General features: G+C 34.1%; 1 protein-coding gene across 1 annotated transcript; it reads right to left on the bottom strand.

The window, feature by feature from the left end:
* Positions 1–2,851: 2,851 nt before the first annotated feature.
* Positions 2,852–10,210, bottom strand: LOC150035608 (RNA-binding KH domain-containing protein PEPPER-like). Its single transcript, XM_090314809.1, has 6 exons — positions 9,658–10,210; positions 7,722–7,962; positions 5,121–5,269; positions 4,770–5,024; positions 4,193–4,387; positions 2,852–3,517 (listed from the first exon to the last, which is right to left on the bottom strand). The coding sequence occupies exons 1-6, from the start codon at positions 10,045–10,047 to the stop codon at positions 3,326–3,328; spliced, it is 1,422 nt and encodes a 473-aa protein (XP_090170935.1). The 5' UTR covers positions 10,048–10,210; the 3' UTR covers positions 2,852–3,325.
* Between the last annotated feature and the right edge of the window lie 14,195 nt (positions 10,211–24,405).

Raw genomic sequence — 24,405 nt, forward strand, 5'->3', positions numbered from 1 at the left:
GAATGCTAACAAACACCTTGATCATCCAAAATACCACCAACCCAGAGATCGGTATTGCTGGAAATTAAGAATTAACATCTCTTACAAACAAGCAAGCTTTAAATTGAAAACCCCATTAAAAAGGATCTGAAAACTTCCCAGAACAATAAAGTACAACTCATAAACGGAAAAGAAAGAAAACCCAGTTCAGCTAGGTTAGAAAATATCCCAAATCATTCAAATCCAACAAGACCGAGAGAAAGAGAGAAAGACGGATGTTAACCTCAAAGCCGCAGCAGATGCAGAGTAAAATTAGCCCAAAAACACAGAACCAGATATTTGAATATGTGAGAAACTCAACCAAAAAGTGGGATTGTCTCGTGATAGGGATTGTTCAGCGGCGGGGACTGCAAGAACGAGGGAAGACTGAGGAATACAGGACGGAAATACAGTTCGTAGCTAACAGAAAGCTTCGTGAAAGGAGAAGCTTCGGATGCGGTCACCCGCAGATCAGACGAAAGGGGAAGAAGAATTGCAGAGAGAGGAACGAGAAGAGAGGGTTCGAAGGAGATTCAAAAGGAAAGACCGAACGGGGGAAGATATCGGTCGAGTCGGATGGATCGCCGTCAAATCCGAGATTTTTGGGTTTGTATAGGATCGGGTCAAGTCGATATCGGGGGTCGGTTTATCTCGAGAGATTGAAATCAAAATTCTTCGTACGGTTTATAATTTCGATTTGGGTTTATAATTTTTTTTCCTACGAAATATAAATAATTTTAGAATTTTCCTATTTATAAGAATTTTCTGCTAACACATCTAAATTCTTAAATCAATTTTCAAATATGCAAGAAAAAAAAATATTTGCCATCCTTAAATTTTAAATTTTAACATTTTTAGTCTTCAAAATTTAAATTTAATTTCAATTTAATCTATAAATTTCAAAATTCAATTTTATTCGTAAATTTAAAGAGTAATTAAAAGAATCTCAACTTTTATTTACTATTTATAAGGATATTTACAAGATTAAAATATTGATATTGATATCGAGATTTCACTAAATATATCTATACTTCTACATCTACAAGTTACGAAATATATAAATTTTATTTAAATCAATAATTAAATTATTTTTACTCTCAAACTAAGTTAGGATAATGTTATTAATATTCTTATTTATATCTAATTAAATATATAATACGTTTTATGCTTTAGATTTTCATTCATACTATTATTATATATTCATTTAAAAAATCGTCCACCGGCTATTTCGGCACCTATGTTTTGTCTTCGAGGCCCCGGGACGTGCGTTTGAATCTTATCTGATAAAGGTTGGCTTTCATTTATTATTTTAATATTTTTACTGTGCCATATGTGTGATACATTGCTTTTAATTTTTAATTTTGCATTCTGTGTATTTATATATTATTTTAATTCATTTTAACTTCTTCCTTAAATAAAGGACAATTATTTGTATTATCAACCTCTCAAACCCACGGGCTGTAAAAGAAATCAATATACATATTTTATACATTACTTGAATTATAAATTTTAAGATATTCTATACTTCTTATAACATCATAATTTTGATTTTCTTTTTCCCAATAAGTTGGGTGGGAGAAAAATTGAATCTGAGGTCGATAGGTCAATTGAGTCATATTGATTTCAACTTTTAGTTTTGAACTTAAATTTTGCAATATATATACTTTAATATTTTCAATCATAGCATTCATATAACAATATAATTGAATCAAATATGAGTCAATATCATTTCAGACAAATGACTCGAGAGATAACATTACATATCAAATTTAGACAACATTTGAGTGATAAAGACAATTTTATTATTGCTATTAATTTTACATCAAGACTGACTTGTATTAGTTAATGTAAGCTTTTGATAATTTATTTTCAATACGTTTTGATGCATATTTTGTGTTTTTATATCGTGTAACTAAACTATATTTAAACTAACCAAATATAGGGGAAAAAAACATAATAGTTAGAAAACAAATTTCGGTTTCTGTTATTCCATTTACGTTTAACAAACAAAAATAGTTATTAAACATATTCTTACTTTTAGTTCTTAAAAAATAAAGAACGAAAAATATTATCAAACGAGATCTTGAGATGAATGGTTCTACAATATTTACCAAGCATGTCACTAATTATTATAAAATTTACCGAATAAAATAGGATATTAAAACTCAGATCCGTAAACTAGCATCTAAAAAGTCAGAATATATAAGGTTTTCTTTTATCTATATAATTACTCATTCTAGTTATAATTTTTTTTAATTAACAAAAATATTAAAGGGATATTTTTAGAGCTCTGAGTTGAATTATTAAATTTAGAGAGTTAACCAGTCCATGGAGTAAAATAATTAGTATTTGCATTTAGGAAGTTTTGAGTTTAGGAGGATTTCTTTCGAGGTACAGAGTTGTTTAACTTCTTTTTTCTTCACTCTTTTTTAATGTATATACTATTCAATTGAAGTTATATTTCAATTAAAAAAATTCAAAAATAACATTGAATTACAGCTGGATAACTATTTTATTTTTTATTTTTATTTTAAAAATTAAGTCTATATCATCTACATTTCTTACCATGATTTACATTTTTTTTAGTACAATAATTGAATTCTTAGTCAAATTCCAAAAACAAAAACTTTTTGAAAACTACTTTTTTTAGTCCTCAATGACTTGGTTTTTCAAACCATTTGTGATTAATAGATAACAAAAAAAGAAATTTGGGAGCGAAAATAGTGTCCATAAGCTTAATTTTCAAAAACAAAAACAAAATGGTTACCAAATGGAGCCTAATTTTTTACCTTGTGTGGTTTTTAGTTGCACTCATTTAATCTGGAATTGAATATGAATATAACAATTTTTCTTAACTTGATATCATCTCTATATGGCTTGATTTTGAATTTCACTTTTTTATTTTCTTAAATGTCTGGATTCTACCAAAATACTCACCCTCACCCCTCCAAAATTCCACTTTCCTAACCATGGAGGTGGTGTTTTATTTTGCAGTCCATTTACCAATCTATCTACTAAGATGCACTCCAGTTTTTTCAATATTTAAGTTAATTTGAATTCTCCCAAATAAGTGGCGGGGGGAAAAGTTCTCCTCAAAACACTGAAAAAGAAAACAAAGACAAATCTACCCAGCTGAATGAGTTTGAATATGCCAGAGAGGGTAAAAGAAAAAAGGTTTTAAAAACTACTTTAGGCTGACTTTACAACAACTACATTCCAACACAATTCATTCATTCTCTTAGCAAGAATTAATGAATCCGAAGCGGATCAAATCCAAGTGGATATGAATCTCTGCAGATCAATCAATTCAGAGTCTGAAGGTACTGTAGCCTCCTAAACCAGAAGACCCATATCCACCATATGATTGTGAAGATAAAGAAGATGAAGTATAGGATGAACCTGAAGCAGCCAACTGGGAGTATGACGACCTCAACCCTGTGGCGTCTAATCTGCCATAGCTGCTGCTTGTTACTGGCTCCTTGGGGGCACTTACTGCTTCCTATAAGGCAAAAATAATCATCATAAATATCTAAACAAAGTTTTGCTCATCAACAGATGCATGTTTAAAGTTGAGATCTTCTTGATGTGGGAATCAGGATCACAATCGTTTTCAATCTTAAAATAGGTATTTGATTCTGAATAAATAATAAAAACCATCTGTAGAAGAAAAAATAGAAAAGGAAGAAAAAATCTTGTGACATCTTTTCTATGTTTTGTGGCCTTTAGGCTCACTTAAGAAGCCCCTTATTCCATGTGGAAAACCCTCCTAATATTACAAACGATCATTACAAACAAAAGAGTTCACAAAACTATGGGCCTATATTTGGATTTTGTGATCTATGTGAAAATAATGAAAACAACAACATTTTATCGATTCAATGTTTTTAAATTTAAAATTTGAAATATGAAAACATGGAATTACACCCTTAAAAGATTAGAACTTTGATAAATATACTCTTCCATGTTATGTATTCATTTCATTTATGTTAAAATTAAAACATGTAGAGCATAATATATTGCAAGTCATGCAACATTGTGATATAATAACTGTACAATAAATCTTTAGCCAAGCAAATTAAATAAAAGTAGCTTTTTGCATGACATGAGAAACAAAGTATCCCATCACGACTTGGACCACAAACAATCTCTTAACCACGATGTTATAAGTCATTACCTGAATTAATTGTTGAGCCATCTGAACTTGTGATGAAGTACCTTTAATTTCCACAGTGATCTCATCGGGTAACCCCCTGCTCTCTTGTATGGTTAAGATGGCACCACTATTGCGACGGATGAATGCAATATTTGTTCCTCCAACTCCAATGATGTCCTCAGCATAAGATAACGGGATCTGCATTGTCTGAGTAACCTGACAGGAGCCACAAAGAGGTAACTTGATCAGAAATAACAAACTACAAAGACAAACTCTATAACTAATCTGTTCCCACTGCCTCCCTTCAGCATTATGGTAAAATCTCAATAATACTTATATGCAATATGCCAAACATTTTGGACCTAGTGTTTCCAAGACACGAAGGACATGTAAAGCTGAAAAGCTTCTAGCTTGCCTTGACCTGAAGACAAAAAACTAATCACCTAACTGTAATAATAATAGACATACAATGATGGAATCGATCTTATAGATTATGAAGGTCAGTAGGTGGGATAGTTTGCTACCTCACCAAGTCAACATAGACCATTTCCTTCTACCAATAACTGGATAAATGACTAAATAAGCTACATACACCAACCTGAGTTACAATAGGTCCCCCAGAGCGACCAACACCTGATGATCGAATTGTAGGAAGCACTCGATCTTGCCCATATAGAGAAATACCAGATGATGGAATATGAGAATCAAGATGAGTTTCTCGGTCAAGAAACAGAGACTCTCTTTTTGTAGACGGAGGATACTCGGTGGAGATTATACTTTGAGATGCAGTAAGAAGTGAGGACTTGTCAGCCCAGGTGTCCATTTGGCGATCTTGTGAGGCAGGTGTGTTAAACTATTTTTTTATCAAAAAAAGAAAAAAGAAAAGGAACAACAATTCATTAGAAATCCTTGAAAAGGTTGGTCATAGACCGAACAAGACAAAACTTACACTCTTCTCAAACAGAGGAAGAACGCTATGATCAACTAAAAACTTCCTTAGGTGGCCCACCACTCCCTCTAGAGCCTTGAGAACCTTTAAGGATTCTCCCTGCAATTCCACCATTCTCTCATCGGCACCAGCATAGAATGGCATCTCATCTGCAAGCATCAAATGTATATGAGTACAGGAGCGTTCAGAGAGTATTCATAAACAAATGAGTATAGAAGGCAATGTATTATTATCTCAGAACATTATTAGTTACTTGGACCTGCTGGCTGAACTCAAGGTTGAAGTTAATAGCCATCAATATAATGGAGGAAAAAGATAATACTTATATTATCCAGCTATTGCCATGAACTTTTAGTTTTAGCCTTTAGGTCATTTTTATCATGTATCAGCAAGAGAAAGATGTTAGTGAATCCGAACAAGATTGCTTCTCTAAGATGACCAGATAATACTAAAAAAAAAAAAAAAATTAGGTAGATAATAATACTCAAAACTTGAGAATGAAACTATACTACAACCTCCAATTATGAAGAGATGATTTACATTCTCATTATCGTTTTTGCATATAATTCATCAATAATAATAAAGTTAGCAATGAGGTCTCTTGAATGAAAGGTCACAGACATTAAATATTCTGGAAGCAACTTTCATGATGTAATGGTGATAAACTCACCAGAACAAAGCTGCATGCCTGCATACAACAATACAAGGGATTGAGGCAAGTACATCTCTTATCATTATACCTTTGAACTATTGTAGCTGATGTAGCTGTTCTATATTTGTTCGCTTGTGTTATTTATTTTTTATATAAAAGCAACATCTTTCATTGAGAAAAAATGAAAGATTATGATTACAAGGGCATACAAAAACAATCCCACTAACGGACACCCCTTGAAGGAAAGGGCTCAAGGGTGATTGTGTTTTACAGTTTTATTTTCAGTTTCTTAGATTGTATGTTATATCCTAGCTCTCAGGAAATTGAGGTGAAGGCTTATATTGTGTCCAGGCTAGTGTCTCCAAATGGCATGATACAGCCCCTTGGGCAAGGGAGAACTTTTTTTGGTGGAGTACCCGATGAAGAAATACATATAACATTTTTTCCTTATGAAAATGTATAATTTATGAATGATGGGGAAAGGAAAATTTTAAGGGAAAAATTAGAGCTTTCGTAAGATATTTTCTACAGAAATAAGGGTTCATATTTTCTTTTTCATTTTTTTTAAATAAAATAAAAATAAAATTATCACTTTTTTTTAATTGAGAGAGAGACCATTTTCTCCAAGGTTTTTCAATGGGCTAATGAATAAAGGGAGTTCAACCTCAAGAGCCCTTCACCTTCTGAAATCAAGAAAGGTAAGGTCTTCGAATTAAGTTAGCTACACCAGACAACCATAAGATGGAGGTATATCTTGTAAAGATGAGGTTTTTTTAGGGGAGGAAAGGGAAGGTACCTTTAGCTCAATGGTAAAAGGTGAAAATACCCATTGATGCTAGTGATTCTGTTAGGATTTTTCTTCCTACAAAGAGAAAATCCCAACAAGTACCAAATATCCAGAAATCACAGGGCAAGTCTCACTGTGTTATATATTCACTCACGGAAATCCTCAACAATTACAAGACGAAAAGCATAAAGGAAAATATAGTAATACTAAGAACCATGAACTAACCCAGCACATTCAAGAGGGCTGAGGATCCTCTCTCAAAGAGCCTATGCTCACCCAAATTCTCCACACCTCAAGCCTCACTCTCATCTACCATTTATAACCCAAAAAGACCTAACAATCTTAGTGTCTAATTACTAGAATACCCCTTGCTACCAATCATATTAATATTATTACTAAAACCATTACTAGGGTCCTCACAGATTCTCGTGGATATTTTTTCCACGGACTAGATATTGAGAACAGTACTTATTCTGAAGATGAACATCTAATTTGTCTACAATAAGACTCTTTACATGGAAGGGGGCCAAACAACGAACCATCGAACTCTAACTCTAACACAGCACAACTTGTGAGATTTCATCTTGCAATGAGGCTTCCCAAATTTCCACTTCTTACAAACATATGATCCCAAACTTAAAGGAGACAAACAAACAATACTTCCTATAACCGAATCACCTCTCTGGTCGAATAACTTATTAATACAAAATTGGACTTAAATGAAAAGGGTTAAGGTGCATCTATATATACATATAAAAACGAAAAAAGGTCAAGGTGTATCTTATCAGAAAATACTATGATTAATACTGCTTGGGATATTGTTCTTTGCAAAAACCAAAGCTTATTATGGTGGACCAATTTTTATAAGACCCATTTGCACCTGTCGTAATGAAGGTGGTTTTCTATTGATTCGCTTGGTTCTTTAGGGGCGTTTTTACTCTTTAGAATAATCCATCTCTTGCAATGAAGTTTTGAAGGGAGTGCTCTGCTTATTTGTCTCTCTCAATAACAACCTTTTTTATGGCTCTACAATTTAGCTATCTAGAAGAATTCAAAATTTAGCTATCTAGAAGAATTCAAGATCTTCAACAAGAATATAGCTAGGTCCAAAACCAATCAATAAAAGATCATGGCAAGTGCATGATAGAGAATGAAAGCATACCTCCTGATAATACTCTAACAGAGGCTCCAGTACTCTCCTGTATAGACTTGATTAATGAACCCTGCTTTCCAATTAGATTGATTGCTTGAGTTGATGCCACCAGTAGCCTAATTGAACAAAATGAGGCTTTAGCCTCATCTTCATTCTCCGATAATCCAGACACGCGTTTGAAGACTCTTATGACTGCATCCATAGCAGGGGAGAGGGGTGCATCAAGCTCTTCTTTTCCTGAAATCAGCACCTGAAGTAAACTCTAAACATTAAAAACTGAACAAACAAGTTTGAACAATTCTCTGAAAATGCATCCAAGTGTTCTTGCAAATCAAAGTGAAGCATCAAAGAATTAAAGGGTAATTGCACCAGCCTCCTAAATGGAAAAGTAATGCCTCTCTTTGATATATTACAGTTCTTCATTGAACCTAAACACAATTATTTGGGCACTCCTCAAAGTACAAAGTTTGTTTCCTAAATAAACTAAGTGCATAATCACAACCTTCTAAAATTCACAGACAATCAGGAAGCGCCTGGTCAACAAAATGAAGTTAAAAGCACCCTATACAAAAACACATGACTTATGGAATGTAATAATCATATAACTGTCATATTTTGCCTCTAAGTGGTTTTTTCAATGGAAGATACAATGAGAAAATTGAAAGAATAGAAGGCATAGAAAAAGGCAGCCCAACATAAGGAGCCAAATCAAGACCTAGACTAAATATAATAAAAAAAAAATAAACCCCCCACAATAATTAAGCCTAAAACTCTTCTTATGCCTACTTCGGGTAATAAGAGGCTTATAGCACCGGGTTCTGAGCATCTTTACTCCTAGTGAAGGGACTAGAAGAATGATATCAATCAGTCATGTTCTTCAAAAATATAAGAGTTTACCTATGCATTTCAAACCAATGTACAATGAATTATTAATTTACCATGTCACTAAATTTTGCCACGAACTCAAAAATGTTGATAAATATTAAAGAATGTCTAGATTATTTAGAGACAATAAGGATGTTGTTAAAAATAACACTTAACGTTTCAACAGAAATGAGGAAGAAAAGAAGTTAAAGGGAATCCATATATATTGAAAATAAAATTAACAAAAAAGGGCTATCAAGCTTCAATTTTGTTTAGTCAGAAACCACACTTCTACGGAGAGAAATGAAATAAATAAGCGCATGCAAAAACAAACCCCAACAAAAAAGGAGTCTAATCCAACAGAACAAGATCAAGCTATTGATAATTGGGGGGAAAACTTAGTGAAAGAGTCAAAGATGCGCACAAGAATGCATTAAACCTAGCCATATCCCAAACCTCTATCCACCCCTCTACTGATTCTATTATCCCTCTCAAGCTAATGCAAAGAAACTAGCATGCCAACAACAATTTGCCCTTCTCCCTAAAGGAAGAATTTAGAAGCACCTCCTCCATCATAGATCAAGCTTAAATACTAAACAACCAAAACGAGGTTTAACATAAGCTCCTTTTCATCCCCTAGGAGTTCCATTTATACAACTAGTTAACCGAATATCAGACAGAAATAGTGCGAAAACTGTGAAGGAAGTAGAAAATAACTAGTAACTGGTATTTAACTGATGGGGGAAAAAATTAAAAAAATAAAACTGATGGAACTAGCCAAAGATAGTAGAATACAATTTTTTCCCCTTTTTTCCCTGGAAGCCTCGGGGGGGCTCGAAAAAGAAGATATCTTTTGACTAGAAATCGTTACATCCAGTCGAATTATCCATCGAGGAACACATAAAGATGGTCGGGCTGAACAAATAACTAACCAGACAGTCCCATAACAAAAACCACGTTGTGGAACAGGAACCAAACGTAACAAGTAAACCTTCCCGATGTAAACATGAGTAACAAAGCCTTCACTACTGCAAAAAAAAAAAAACTACCAGAAAAGAGCTCAGGTTAGAGAAACACTCACAACGCGATCAGGAGTGCCCACAGCACCATCGAGAACACGAATTCTGGCCCTAGTTTCCTCACACATCTTCTTAATAAGATCGCCCTTGCGCCCAATAATGCTGCCGACTTTAACAACCGGCACAATAAGCCGGAAGACGCAGTCGCCGGGCCATCCGGGCCACTTTTTATCGGAAGCGCCAGTATGATTGGGGCCTTCATAAGCTGCAGAATCCGAAGCCGGAACCGATAAGTAGTCTTCGTTAGAAGGATCGATGTCGGATTCAGTGCCACCCGCTTCTGTAGAGTCTGGTTCTGCAGCAGCTAGAGAGGAAAGGGTGGAACTTTGGGGGTTGGAATTGAGGGCGTTGGCATCAGTAGAGCCATTCTCTGTAGTTGTGGTGGTGGCCATCGAGGAAGATGGAAGAAAAGGGAGAAGCTAGGGTTAAGACTTACAGAGGTTTTAAGAAAAATGAAGGAAGAGAAAGGGAAAAAGAGGCAATTACGGGGTTTTTTCTTTTTCTCCCCTCATATCCATCTTATGTCTTTTTGTTTATTTTTATATACATATTGCTAAATTCTAAATGATAATAATAAATATTTAAAAACAAAAAACAACCACAACAACCCACAAAACTTTGTAATTTAAACTTTAAAATACTCTTTGTCATTACTTTTGAATAGAAATCGTTACTTTTTTTAAATTAACCAAGACAGCGAGACCTTTCAAAAATTTTATTAATATCCTTCAATTTAAAAAATATCAAAAGTATTTTTACCATTAATTTAGAACGAAAACTGTCAATACCTCATTTAAAAAATATCTATAAACTTTCAAAAGATTCATTAATAACCTTGATTTTAAAAAATATAAAAAAAAGAAATTTTCACTAATACAATAAATGTCAAACTATTTACATAAATAACAAAAAAAAATATTGTTAGGCTTTTATCAATATCTATCAATGATAGAATTTTATCAGTTTCTATCACTAATAGACACGGATAGGCTTCAGCCTCTATCAAATAAGATTAAAATTTTGTTATCTTGTATAAATAGTTTTTCTTATTTTTCTATTTTTGAAAATCTTCAAAAAAAAAAAAATGTCCTTACCGTTAGTATCTAAACGAAAATTGTTTATCTACACTCTATCATCTCCATCTTCTGTTTTCTCAATCTCTCACCTCTACTTCAATTTGTAGTCTAATACTTCATTGTTTTCCTTTTATTTTCCTCTTCTTCAATGTCCTCTTATTCCTCTTTTTTCATTCACAATCTCTAAAGCTATCTTATTTAGTTAAGATATATAGGCTATGGCAAGTAGAAACAAGAACAATTTAATCACATAAGATGTTATGACTTGAATGTTTTAACAAGATTACTTGTTAATAGCCTTATTAGTAGTTGAGTACATCATTTGGGATTAATGCACGAAAAGAGTTAAATGTTTAGATTTTGGGTAATAATTTTAAGGACACCCGTAGGGAGAGTACAAGAAGGAAAAAAACATGTAAATTACCAAATGTGTAGAGATAACGACTTTGTTAATCTGCTTTATTATTCAAATTAGTCGGTTTCTTGTGATTAGTTAAGAAGGTTTCCCATGATCAAATATGATATTTCTTTGTCGTCCTTTTTTTTAGATGAGATTTTAATTTTGAATCTTTGTGGGATTTTATATTTTAATTTGAAGTCTTGGGTCTTGTTTGGTTATTGAGAAAATTAGTGTAAAAATTGTACAAATAAGAATACTTATATGAGAGAGGGGACATTTATATGAGTTAATTATTTTCAAAATTGTTCTTTTTCAACTTTAGATATCTTCAAAGAAATTGATTATTTAGGTGTTAAAATTTCTTAGATTCTTGGTTGGACATGCTAAAAAACAATAGAGTTCTTTCTGTTTATTTAAAGTTTTGTTATTTAACAAGAGAGAGAAATGAGCAAAAATATGGGAAGTTTTAGAGATTGAATAATGAAATTATAGGCCTAAGGAGGTATAGAAGAAACGGGTGAAGAAATATAAAAAATGGGACATGTTAATGGATAAATATCATAAAGTGCATGTTTTTACCTTTTATTTTTCTTTCTTTTCTTAAGTAAAATAGTTACTTATCATGATATTTTGACCTCTTTTTTTTATTATCGATAGACCGTCATTCTTTGATGGTAATAAGAATTATGATGTTTGGAAAAATAGAATGAAAAGAAGAAACATGCAATATTAAGCAATATGCCTTCTAAAAATAAGCAACAACATTGTAAATTTTAGAGTTGAAATAAATTGAACACTCGCTCTTAATAAGGGACAAAAAGACATTTAGCTCATAAATCAACTTGAGGTTAGAAATATCAAATAAATTTTCAAAACATATTACTCCAAATACAATAGCTCTCCCTAAGGGGCTTTTAGTTTAAGGTTTTCTAGATGCACAAGAATTAAGGATGACTGAGAATTATAAACCTGGGAATAAAATTGATTGAAATCAATGATAACAACATTTGGTTGTGCATGGAAATGTTATCTGAATTTTTATGTGAACAAATTATCTTTATATTTAATTTATAAAATTAATTGTGCCAACTCTATAAAATTTTATATATTAATTGGTAAACAATAAATTCAATTCAAAATTTTGAGAAAAATAATTATTTAACAATCAAATAATAGTAATAATTAAATTATTAATTATAAGTATTTGTAAAATGAGTAATTTATAATTATACTTACTAGAATAATGAGCAATTATAAAGTATTGAATTAAATCAAATTTACATTTCAATAATTAATTTATACCATAATAATTTTAAACAAAATAATTTAATTTAATCTTCATTCATATAATGAAAAAGCATGAGAATAAAATGAAAAAAATTAAAAAAAATTAAAAATAGAAAAATATAAAAAGATGAATAATAAGTAGAATGAAGAAGGAGAAACAAATAAAATAAATATATTAAAGAAAAAATAGAAAATAAAAACATGTAAAAAGATCATATAAAGTAGAAAAATTATTAAAATAGTTGAAATAGTAAATATAAAAAGAAGAGGAAAAAAATGAATAAAAAAAGATAATGGAAAATAAATGGAAAAATGAATAAAAACGGCGGAAAAAAAGAAGCAAAAGTGGGAGTTTATTAAAAACCCACCAATTACGGTGGAAATAGAAAACATGCAAAGAGAGACATCTTTATGCTTGGAAAAATGTTTTCCTATGTAAATACCTCAAATTCTCCAACCAAACAAGGATTCTATATATCCATGCCCATTCTCACATTTTATTTTCTCAAATCAAACGGCCCATAAAAGGATAAACAATATGCATGAGAGGGATACCTTAACATAACATAACACTATGGAGAGTTAGTATCATCAAATATAATAAATTCACATAAACAAAAAAAGTATATAGCTCCCCCTAAAATCAAGCATTCTTCTTTTAGTAAGAAATACTAATACTAACCAAAGAAATAAAATCGTTCAAGTAAAACTCAAACAATTGAGATACCAAAATATTAAATATTATAACATAAACTTCAATTATTTAAAAAACAAATAATGACACCAAATAATAGCAAATCTATTTTAGAAAATTCAATACTACCAAAAAGAGAGAATACATTATGTTAGGAATGTCCTAAATTTGTTGTTCATAAATATTATCAACGTATTCTATTTATCAATAAAAATGGTGTTGAGTATTTTATTAAACAAATTATTATTGATATTGCATTCTTTTATAAAAATCCAATAAACAAATTCATGGCTATAACATGAATATTTGAACTTTATGTGGCGACATAAGACATTATCAAGTTTTAATATGTAGCCAAAATGGTCTATAAATATATGGATGAGATTGGGTACTTCATCCTGGTGACACTATTGGATGCGGCCCTTTTAATATACTGATACAAATGATGTGATCCAAAAATCATTCATGTGGAGGCATCATGTACAATGAGTTTGCATAAGACCGAACCTCGAATAGTCACTTTTCTTTATAACAACCGTTTACTGTTAAAACTCACTATCTGAAACTCAAATGACCTAGGGTAACTCGATCTAAATCCTGAGCTAACTATGAACTCCTGTTTATTCGGTATTATCCTTTGATCTGCATAGGTGAGAGTAGTCCAACATCACTGCTCAATAAGCCTCCCATTTTGAGGATAAGACCGGATAGATAGTTGGGGACATAGCTTTGCAATATGGAATTCACTCCTACCCGATTTCGGGTTAGCAGATGGGTTGTTCTCTTAAGTGCTGATGCCCTGTCTTGAACAATGGGGCCCCACCCTCTCATGAAAGAGAGGGTTATGATTTATAAGTTGGACTATAAATCAATTGTTCAATGGAGGATCAGTGGGAGCTTAAGGAGCAAGATGTATTTGTAGGGGTAAAATGGTAATCTTTGACCCAACTGTAAATATGAACGACCTGTGAAGGACTGACTTACCGATTATGGTTAAAATGGACATAAATATATCTATAGTGAGGAGAGTGCAACTATCGAGCTATAGTGGAATATCTTGGTAGTTAATGAATAGTGATTAATTCGGTTTAAAGAGTTTAATCAATTAATTACTAATCGTTGGAGCTCATGATCTGTTTCATAAGGTCCCTCCACTAGCTCGTAATTTGGATTATAAATTGAGTAATCTTGATGAGATTTGAAATTAGGGTTTAGAATTTGAAATGTTCAAATTTAATTAGGGTTTCTATTAATTGTATTTGATACAATTGAAATGTTTAATTTTATCAAAACTAAAAAAAATTGGAGAATCAATTGATATTTAAATTATGATTTAAATATTAATTATATGAAATTAAATTCATGGTAGTGAAATTAGTTTTTTTATTATTTTAATATTAGATATTAAATTAAAAAAATTAATTAAAAGGTTTAATTAATTAATTTTATTTAAAATTAATTAAGCGAATTAATTTTTATAAAACTAATAAACAAATAAATTAGTTTATTTGTAAATTGATTTTAGAAATCAATTTTGAAAACAAAAATTTGAAAAAACCAACAAAATGGAAATTTCCAAAAGTTGGAAATCTCCATTATGGTGCAAGCACCTTATTCATCCAATTCCACTTAATCCATAAAGAAGGAATTGGCCTTCATGCAAGCTTTGAGATTGTATGATGAAAGCTTTATAAATTAGAGTGTTAGGCTAAATGATCAGCAAGTATTCAGAATTCGAAACTCTCTCCAAACACTCTTCAATCTTTATCAAAACCAGCCGATCAATTTAGTATTTCCACCACAAATCTTGGCAAGAGAATAATAGAGAAGATCTTCGTGGTGGTCTACTTGTAGATTGAAGCATCTTTACGTGGAGCTCAGCTGGTTTTTGAAGAAGTTTCATCAAAGGTATTGTGTTCAGTAAACTCTCTTCTATAATAGTTATTTTGAAGCATGTTTTAAACTCAAATTAAGTGTAATTAGATTGTTTATTGATTCTGATTTTCTCCACTGCATGTTAATTTAATCCATCACATTATCAATCAAATATAAGCATGGTAGCAACACAATAAAGCATTACACAAATTTAGATAAAAATTTTCAAGAGATTTAAGAATATCAATTCGATAAATATTCCCCCAATGGAAAAGAAATTAACAACTTTTCCAAACAACATGCTCTATTATCAATTTCATCCAATAGTATATGTGATTTCGTAGCTCAAAATTGCTATGCAATAATGAGTCTATGCGATCAATCTTAATAAACATACACCAGTCACAAGTTTTCTCATTTACAGGCCAAATGTAACCTAATCACAAGTTGTTTAGGGTAACCTAATGTTAAACACAGGGATTTGAAACGATTGCGCTGAACAATGATTCATGTAAGGGGATTAACGATGCGATGAGTTTATGAGAAAGTTGAAATGAATGTCATAAAGGAATTCTAAACAACCAACACCGGGTAGTTGCAACTGAGTAAAAGTGTAGTAAGAGTTTATGGATGTGAAAGGGCTTGAAGGAAAGTGACTAACTAACTCAATAAATCTTATTTGAGATGTTATCACAATTCATACCCCTGATTGGCATACACCTCTCGGTGATTGCCTCAACTGGTTATATTGAAGGAAATCTTATACAAGAGTACCTTTGAGAAGAAGCGAATCTTTCCAATTCATTGTGACAGAATTTCCACATTTACATCCACACAAATAAATATGTATTAAATAACTAAATTACCAACATGCTCAAAGAATAAACAACACAGAGAACAAGACACTTACCAGTTGAAGACTCTCTTCTCAGCAAAACTCGCTCTCACACGAATGGACTCCTTGCACTCTGGCTAGAACAGCAAGCTATCGTTCAGCAACACCCTGGTCGTCTACCACGAACGACTTAACACGAATAGTAGGAAGATGGGGACGACACCACCACTTGGAGCCCTTAGTATTCTCGGAGTGAGAATCCAAAGTGTGGGCTTTGTTCATATTTGGTAGAGGTGAGGAGGAAAAGAAATCGTGTATAACGATCAAAAAAGTGGGAGAAGACAACGACTATCGTATAGTTAAGATGCTTGATCGTTTAGGCGAGGTACACGATCGTGTAGGAAAAGCTAGGCGATCATCTATACGATCGTTTAGTAAAGCTTGGGTGTTAAGCGATCGTTTAGTAAAATGTAAGCGGTCGTTTAGAGAAGCACACGCGCGGGTGAGTGGACGTTTAGCAAACGTGAGCTGATCATATATGCTCTCAATTACTAAGCGATGGAATGCAAACACCTGGTGAGCAATTTTAGCGTGTTCTTTGCAAAATGAAAACAATTTTCATTTTATTCTTCAGTTATGAAAACCGAATTAAACTCCCACTAACGCATGGTTACGGAGAAAAAGTTGGGCAATTATCCCATAACTATCTAATTAATAAAATAATAAATATAATCATATTATATTCTAACCTATAGTTTGATATCATATATCAACTATAGCGTTTTCTCCTCTACTTGATATAAATCATATTTATATCCAATTTCCTCCAAATTAATGTATCTCATACATTTAGTCAATCATATCATATATAATTAACCAGTTCAATTATATCATATATAATCGAACTCCCTCTTGACAATTTGAACATTTCAAACTGACCTAAAAACTGATTCCCTACTTGAATCCACGCTATCAAGGGGACCTTATGGACCTATGGCACGAAGCTTCAACGGTATGTGAATAACTGACTAAACTCTTTAGCCACAAGATCTATTATCTGTTAACTGCCAGACATTCCACTAAAGACCGACAACTGAATTCTCCTTACCACAGATATATTTCTGTGTCCAGTGGATATAACCAATCATCAGTACGATAACCCCTCACAGATGCTCATAAGTACAACTGGGCCAATTTACTGTTTTACCCCTGTAGTTACATCTTTCTCCTTAAGTACCATTGATCCCTCTAATGAACAATACAACATAGTCCTACCATGTGTGAACACCTCTTGGGCCATGAGAAGGTGTGTGGCACCACATTGTTCAAGTCCCGAGATCAGTCCTTAAGGGAACAATCTATCTACTGCTTCGGGGAATGAGTGAATTTCATCTTGTGTAGATAAATTCCCAGCTCCTAAATCAGACGAATCCCCAAAGTGGTAGGTTTGAGTTGGTGACCTGGCCACTCGCACCCATGCAAATCAAATGATCGCACTTAATGGCAGGAGTTCCCAACTCACTCAGGATTAAGGTCATGTTACCTATGGTCATCCTAGTGAAGTGAAGTCTCTGTCATGAATGACATTATATAACGAGACATTAACACTTCGTGGTCAGTCCTTATACAAACTCTTTATATAGGACGCCCCCGCTCACATGTCTCTACAGGAATGATCAGGATCAGACCATCTGTGGCATGTCACAACACTTGTAACCATTCCACAAAGCAGGTCGCATCCATAGTGTTACAAGGATAATGTTTCTCTCCTATATCCATATACTACAGACCATTTTGGTTATCACTTAAGACATGATCCACTTGTATGTCACCACATGCATGCTTGAGTTACATAATGACAATCGGGGATTTTAGTTTATTGGTTTGTGATAAATCAAATAAAACATCCAATATGCAAAGTCAAGAAATGAAGTAAATATCATAATTATACATCACAAGTGTTCGTACAAAATGTGTTTACAAACTATAGAACACGAGACTTTAGGGCATCATCCCCAACACATATTTCAATAATGGATAGAGGGAGTACAAAAAACACAAGGTTGTTTCTATCTCTAGAAATATTTCTTGCTTTACTTAACAGATTCTGCTACCATTTCTCTCTCGAGCTATGTAACTTAGCTCTGTTTTCACAGGCAAATATAACTTTAAAATATATGTTAAGCAAACATGATAGAACCTTCAAACTTGATTTAAATCGTAAGAGTGCCTTTCCCCCTTGCCCTATGGGATTTAGTGATGCATGGGGAAGATAATGACACCTGAATAATTATGAGATGAGATAAAGATGAACATGATGATGATATTAAGTTAATAAAAGAGTTCGAATACAAGCTGCCTAATATCTTAGTCAAACAAGTACTACAACACGTTAAAAACAGAAGAATGAAATGGATTCGTGATTAGTATCAGTATCTCGTAATTGGTCTGCTAGCTTTGACGTAGTGGATGAAGCGGGTGAGACCCTCTTGGAATCTTTCTTCTTCGTTGATGGGATGGAAGTGATAGTGGAATCTTCTCTGCAACTCTCGGTTTGTTCAATTGATTCCTTCTCTTCTAGCACTGAGGCTCTATTTATAGAACCTTGCTTTGCTTTGCGTTGGGATTCTTGCTCTAATTGGTTGTTATCATTTGTCAAGGTCTGTGAGAACGTCAGCACTGCATCATGGTCAATAGTCAAGAAATTGTTAGAGTATCAGCTGATACAACTTCAAAAATCTCGAGGCATTCATCCTTTGCATACTTCTTAAAGGATCAGTGCATGCGATATTCTTGAGTTTTCCTGTAAAATTCAAGCTTTGGCATACTTTTCCGATTAAATGCGGTCAGTGGGTGCGTTTTAAGTATCTTCATGCAACTTTGAATTTTACATATAAATTCACTCATGAATGGTTCATTTTCTTCCTTCTCGTTATCGAATGTTCTAAGAAAGAGGCATAAATAACTTATATTTCTACACGTTATCACATCCCCAAATTTAGAATAATGCTTATCCTCAAGCATATCTTATATTAAGGAAATTCATAGTCAACTTAAATCATCGCATTACGCCAGCTAGCAGCTCAGAATGCTTCATTTTTATTACAAAAACTCTTTAAATCATTTGTTTCTTTTAACTCTCGGTTGCTTCTTCAAGGAAAATCTTTCGTAGCCTTAGATTCAACAAATTTCTGCTCAAAATTCTTTTTCTAGTTTTAAACATCATGTGTTTCTTGCAGGGAGGGGCACAATTTGCGTTGAAATTATTTATTCTGCACTCAAAACGCTGAGCTTGGTCACACTCTTTATTTTGGCTTGCCCCCATGGGTATCATGCGGACATCCAACTACGATTGTATTCTAAGCTCAACTCAACTCTTATCTTGGCTCAGTTTCTACTCCTGCCAGACAGTGAAGTTACCTTTATTTTATTAATTTTGCCTTGCGTTGATCCAAGTAACCTACTTTCGTTTTGGCTTACCTGCATGGGTGTCGTGCGAAGTATCCAACTATAGGAAAGTTCCTTTTACAACTTAACTCATTTCAGGTTAGGATTTTTCCTTTGTGCTGAAAATGGAGTTTATTATATATATATATATATATATATATATCTCATATTCTTTTTTTTTTAAGATGAAAGGTGAACGCATCTGTTCACACCTCTCCCACCCCCAAATTTTAGAGGTGCAAGGTCCTCATTGCATTTAAAAAAAAACACATTTGTTCAAAAATCTTGAAGAAGAGGTTTGAGCAGAGGCTTGTGCAAATACAAGGTAAGAGGGAATCATCAAAGAAGGTTCGAGGGTAAACAGAAACATGTGATTTACTGAGATGCGTTAATTACTTGCATACATAACATCATAGCTGCTTAAACAATGCAAAAAGATGAATGAAAAGAATTAGTCATACACAAGGTAAAGGCATACGAGAAAGGAAAAAAAACAACGCATATCAATTGAAATTTAAGAAGTAAAAAAAAAAAAAGATAGATCGTGAGATATATTTAAAACAAACACAAAAATAACAAGTAGAAGGAAAAAAATATTCAGAGAAGAACTTACAAAACACACCCCCAAATTTACATTGGTGGCGGAGGGTCATTGTTTTGGGGAGCTATCAGCGCATCATTGGGAGGAGCTTGCAAAGTAGGAGCTAACGACTTTTGGAAGAATAGGGGCTGGTGCAAATGAGGAGGAACCATGGGACCATGTAAATATGTTATCAAGAAATTAAAGTACTTGTGGTTGCGCTCAACCTGTTGTCGTTGATTTTGGCAGATGGTGAATATGTTGCATTGCACATTCACCAGAGCTTGGCGCAGCATGGCATTGTTAGGGTGCAAATCTATAAGCGATTGTCAAAAGAAGGAGAACTCACGGCTAATGAGTGCTCGAAACTCATCAAAGGCAGCAATCGTGGATGATGGAAGTGGAAGATGTCATGATGCCCCGGATGTCTTGCTAGTTGCAGTTTTGGGCTGATGAGAGGGACCAGTATCCAAGTCATGTGGGTTATCAATATGAGGCGAGCACAGAGGAGATGGATGGAGTTGCGGTGATTGGTGGGGTGAAGTTATTGGAGATAAATTATTCGAATCAGGTAAGAAAAGGAGGTTGGTGAAGGCTTCTGGAAAAGGAGATAAAGAAGCAAGAGGTTTTGGAGGGGTAGTTAATAAAAAGGAAGGGGAGTCAGTGCGCTCATCCATTGGGATGCGCTCGGGGCTTTCGAGAGCCATTTAACAAGAGCCAATTATAATAGTTACAACATAATTGAAAAGAAAAGAACTCCAAAACTCAAAGAAACCATATCAGTTCATTATTTTCATACAACTTATGAAACAACACCCACCAAGCCAAACTTACACTGAATTGAATGCTTAAATGATGCTCTGATACCAATTGTTAGATTGCGGAAACAGGCAGCGGAAGTAAAATAAGATCATTATGTTAGGGTTGATGCCCTAAACTCTCGTTGGGTCATGTAGTTTGTAAACACTGTATTGAACAAACGCTTGGGATGTAATAATATATGATATTTTTTTCACTATTGTCTATGAAACATTGGATGTTTTATTTGCTTCACCATAAACCAATAAACTAAGATCCTTGGTTGTCGTTGTAACTTAAGCATGTATGTGGAGACATACAGGTGGATCATACCTTAAGTGATATCCAAAATGGTCTATAGTATATGGATATAGGAGGGAAACCTTATCCTGGTAACGTTACAGATGCGGCTCGCTTTGTAGAATAGTTACAATTGTTGTGACTTGCTACAGATGGTCTAATCCTGATCATTCATGTAGAGATATGTGAGTGGGGGCGTCCTATACAAAGGAATTTATATAAGACCGGACTATGAAGTTTTATAGTTGTTGGGGTTGATGCCTTAAAGTCTCGTGTCCTGTAGTTTGTAAACAGTTTGTACGAACGCTTGTGATGTATAATATATGATATTTACTTCACTTCTTGATTTTGCTCATCTGGATGTTTTATTTGCTTTACCACAACCCAATAAACTAAAATCCCTAGTTGTATTTATGTAACTTAAGCATGTATATGGTGACATACAAGTGGATCATGTTTTAAGTGATAACAAAATGGTTTGTAGTATATGGATATAGGAGGGAAACCTTATCTTGGTAATGCTATGGATGCGACCCGCTTTGTGGAATGGTTAAAAGTGTTGTGACTTATCACAAATGGTCTGATCTTAATCATTCGTATAGGGGACATGCAAGCAAGGGCGTCCTATACAAAGAGTTTGTATAAGACCAGACCACGATTTTTTAACGTCTTGTTATATAACACCGTTCATGACAGAGACTTTATTTCACTTGGATGACCATAGGTAACATGACCTCAATCCTGAGTGAGTTGGGAACTCCTGCCATTAAGGGCGGTCATTTGATTTACATGGGTGCGAGTGGCCAGGATGCCGACTCAAACCTACCACTTTGGAGATTCATCTGATTTGGGAGCTGGGAACTCAACTATATAAAATGAAATTCACTCCTTCCCCGAAGTAGGGGCAAATAGATAGATAGCTCTCTTAAGAGCTGATTCCAGGGCTTGAACGATGTGGCGCCACACACCTTCCCATGGCCCGAGAGGTGTTCACACATAGTTGGACTATGTTTTATTGTTCATTAGAGGGATTAGTGGTACTTAAGGAGTGAGATGTAACTACAGGGGTAAAATGGTAAATTGGTCCAACTGTACTTACGAGTATCTATGAAGGGTTATCGTACTCATGATTAGTTATATTCGAAGGACATAGAAATATATCTGTGGTAAGAAGAGTTCAGCTGTCGATCTTTAGTGGAATGTCTGGCAGTTAACGAATGGTGGATCTCGTGGCTAAAGAGTTTAGTCAGCTGTTCACGTACCATTGGAGCTTTGAGCCATAGGTCCATAAGGTCCCCTTGGTAGCTTGGATAAAAGATGAGAACCAGTTTTTGAGTCAGTTTGAAATATTTAAATTGACAAGAGGGAGTTTGATTATATATGATATAATTGACTAAATGTATGAGATACATTATTTTGGAGGAAATTAGATATAAATATGATTTATATTAAGTAGAGGAAAAAACACTATAGTTGATATATGATATCAAACTATAGGTTATGAATATAATATGATTATATTTATTATTTTATTAATTGGACAGTTATGAGATAATTGGCCGACGTTTTCTCCGAATTAATGCATTAGTGGGAAGTTCAATTCAGTTTTAGTAACTAAAGAATAAAATGAAAATTGTTTTCATTTTGCAAGAGAGACGCATTGATGACATGCAGAAATGCACGTCATCTTAGGCTTTTTATTTAGAATTATGAGGGTTGTTAAGCATAATATGTGGAAATTATGTTAGGAATTCATGAGAAAATGACTTTTCATTGTTCAGCATCAAGAATCTAGGCTAACCCACTATTATGTGTTATTATGCATTCAATTATCTATCTTTGTAGCTAATGCAGGAATCGGACGCAGACGCGAAAGCCGGGTTATCACATAGACGATCGCATGCGGAGCGCTTCTCCATCGTAAATGCGAATGCATACGATCAACACATGGATGTTGCGGTAATCAACCGCATGCGTCCATCGCATAGGAGTTGCAATCGTCAAGTGATTGAGGTCATTGTGTAGAAGTTGCGGTAACCAAGCGATTGCGGTCATTTCAAGATTGCGACTACACGATGATAACCATAATAGCAAGATTACCGCAAGGTTTGTGGAATGGAAGCATCAATGCATATCTCGGAAAAATCAAAAGATGATGTTGACATTTCACCTACCATGCTGTTAGCATCCGAGATTCAGAAAAGGACCAACGCGCCGCTAATGTCAAAATCAGAGCAGGTCCATTAATGCTGTCGGCGATCAAGCTCTATAAATAAAAGCCACTGAGCAGAATTTCAAATCATTCAAGGTTTTCATCCAAGGTTTCCTACCTTCGGATGGATCCTTGTGATCCAGACGAACGCATTAGAAGAAAGCTTGAGAGTTCTTCATCTCCTTCATCCATTCCGATTGACGACCGGAGCCTTCGCCAGAGTTAGATCTCGAGAGAGTCAGCTCCACCGCCCTTCCGTGGCACTACCGGCAGCCTTGACACACATCCGCTGGAAGCAAGACATTGCTTCTAGCTGGTCCTTTCATTTTTTTTCTTTTCTTATATTGTATTGTATTACATTTTGGATTAAGAAATTAATACATTGTGTGTTCAATGCATTTCTATGTTTCCTTCGATTCCATCTCCATCTTCATTTACTTAGTATCCTTAACCTTCATTGCATCACTTAGTGAGACTGTTAGAGTATCGCATACTTAGTCATGTAGATTAGAGATATGAAGCATGTAGCAAATCACCGAAAGGTGTGCGTTGTGTGAGTGTGTGAGAAAATCTTATTTGCTTAGTGTGAAGCTGTAGCAACGCTTTTCTATAGGCGGACGCAATGCTTGTCTATGAGTAAAGTCAACAACAACCAACTGCCCAGGAGGGTAAGTGGTTAGTCGCATTAAGCAATGTAAGCCAGTGTTCACTAGAGATAGGAATAATCTTATGTCAGCTAAGTTTATGCAGTTACCTTGTCTTATGAGCGCATCATTCATCATTTAGGCATACTTGGAAGAGTAGTCTAAAATCCAAATCTAAGACTCGAGAAAGCAGATTGGGAAGCATAAGCAAGAATGAGGAACTTAGGAATAAGCTCCATTTTCTATTACACAGCGTATGCACCCTACGGAGAGGATATTGCATGCGTCCAAGAAGTAGGATATGGTGGTATGCGGTCATCCCGACATTTCGCATATACATCGCATGCATCCTAGAATTAGGCTTAAGTGTGTGTAGCATGATCGTATAGCTTGCATTGGCTAAGGTTGCCCTTGCGGTCAATCTTAAGGGTTGTGATGAAGACATCCTCATATTTTATCTATTTTCCATCCATTTACTTCACGTCAACAGTTGTTGTGTCTCTACCTCTCGTGCATACTTCTCATTGTGTTTTCTGTTAGTTAGGAGTAGGAGTAGTTTATAGCTTATACCCTCCATCATTCTTTTATTCAACCACCGCAAA

The sequence above is a fragment of the Benincasa hispida genome, chromosome 6 (assembly GCF_027475165.1).
Source record: "Benincasa hispida cultivar pf3 chromosome 6, pf3_genome.v1.1, whole genome shotgun sequence".
Lineage (NCBI taxonomy): Eukaryota > Viridiplantae > Streptophyta > Magnoliopsida > Cucurbitales > Cucurbitaceae > Benincasa > Benincasa hispida.

What these genes read in the sequence shown, in the direction of transcription:
- LOC150035608 (XM_090314809.1), bottom strand. Translation starts at nt 10,047, where the DNA reads ATGGCCACCACCACAACTACAGAGAATGGCTCTACTGATGCCAACGCC. An exon ending in TGTTAGAGTATTATCAGGAG is followed by an intron (nt 5,270 to 7,721) that starts GTATGCTTTCAT and finishes TGATGCTTGCAG; the next exon opens with ATGAGATGCCATTCTATGCT. An exon ending in TTCCTCTGTTTGAGAAGAGT is followed by an intron (nt 5,025 to 5,120) that starts GTAAGTTTTGTC and finishes ATAAAAAAATAG; the next exon opens with TTTAACACACCTGCCTCACA.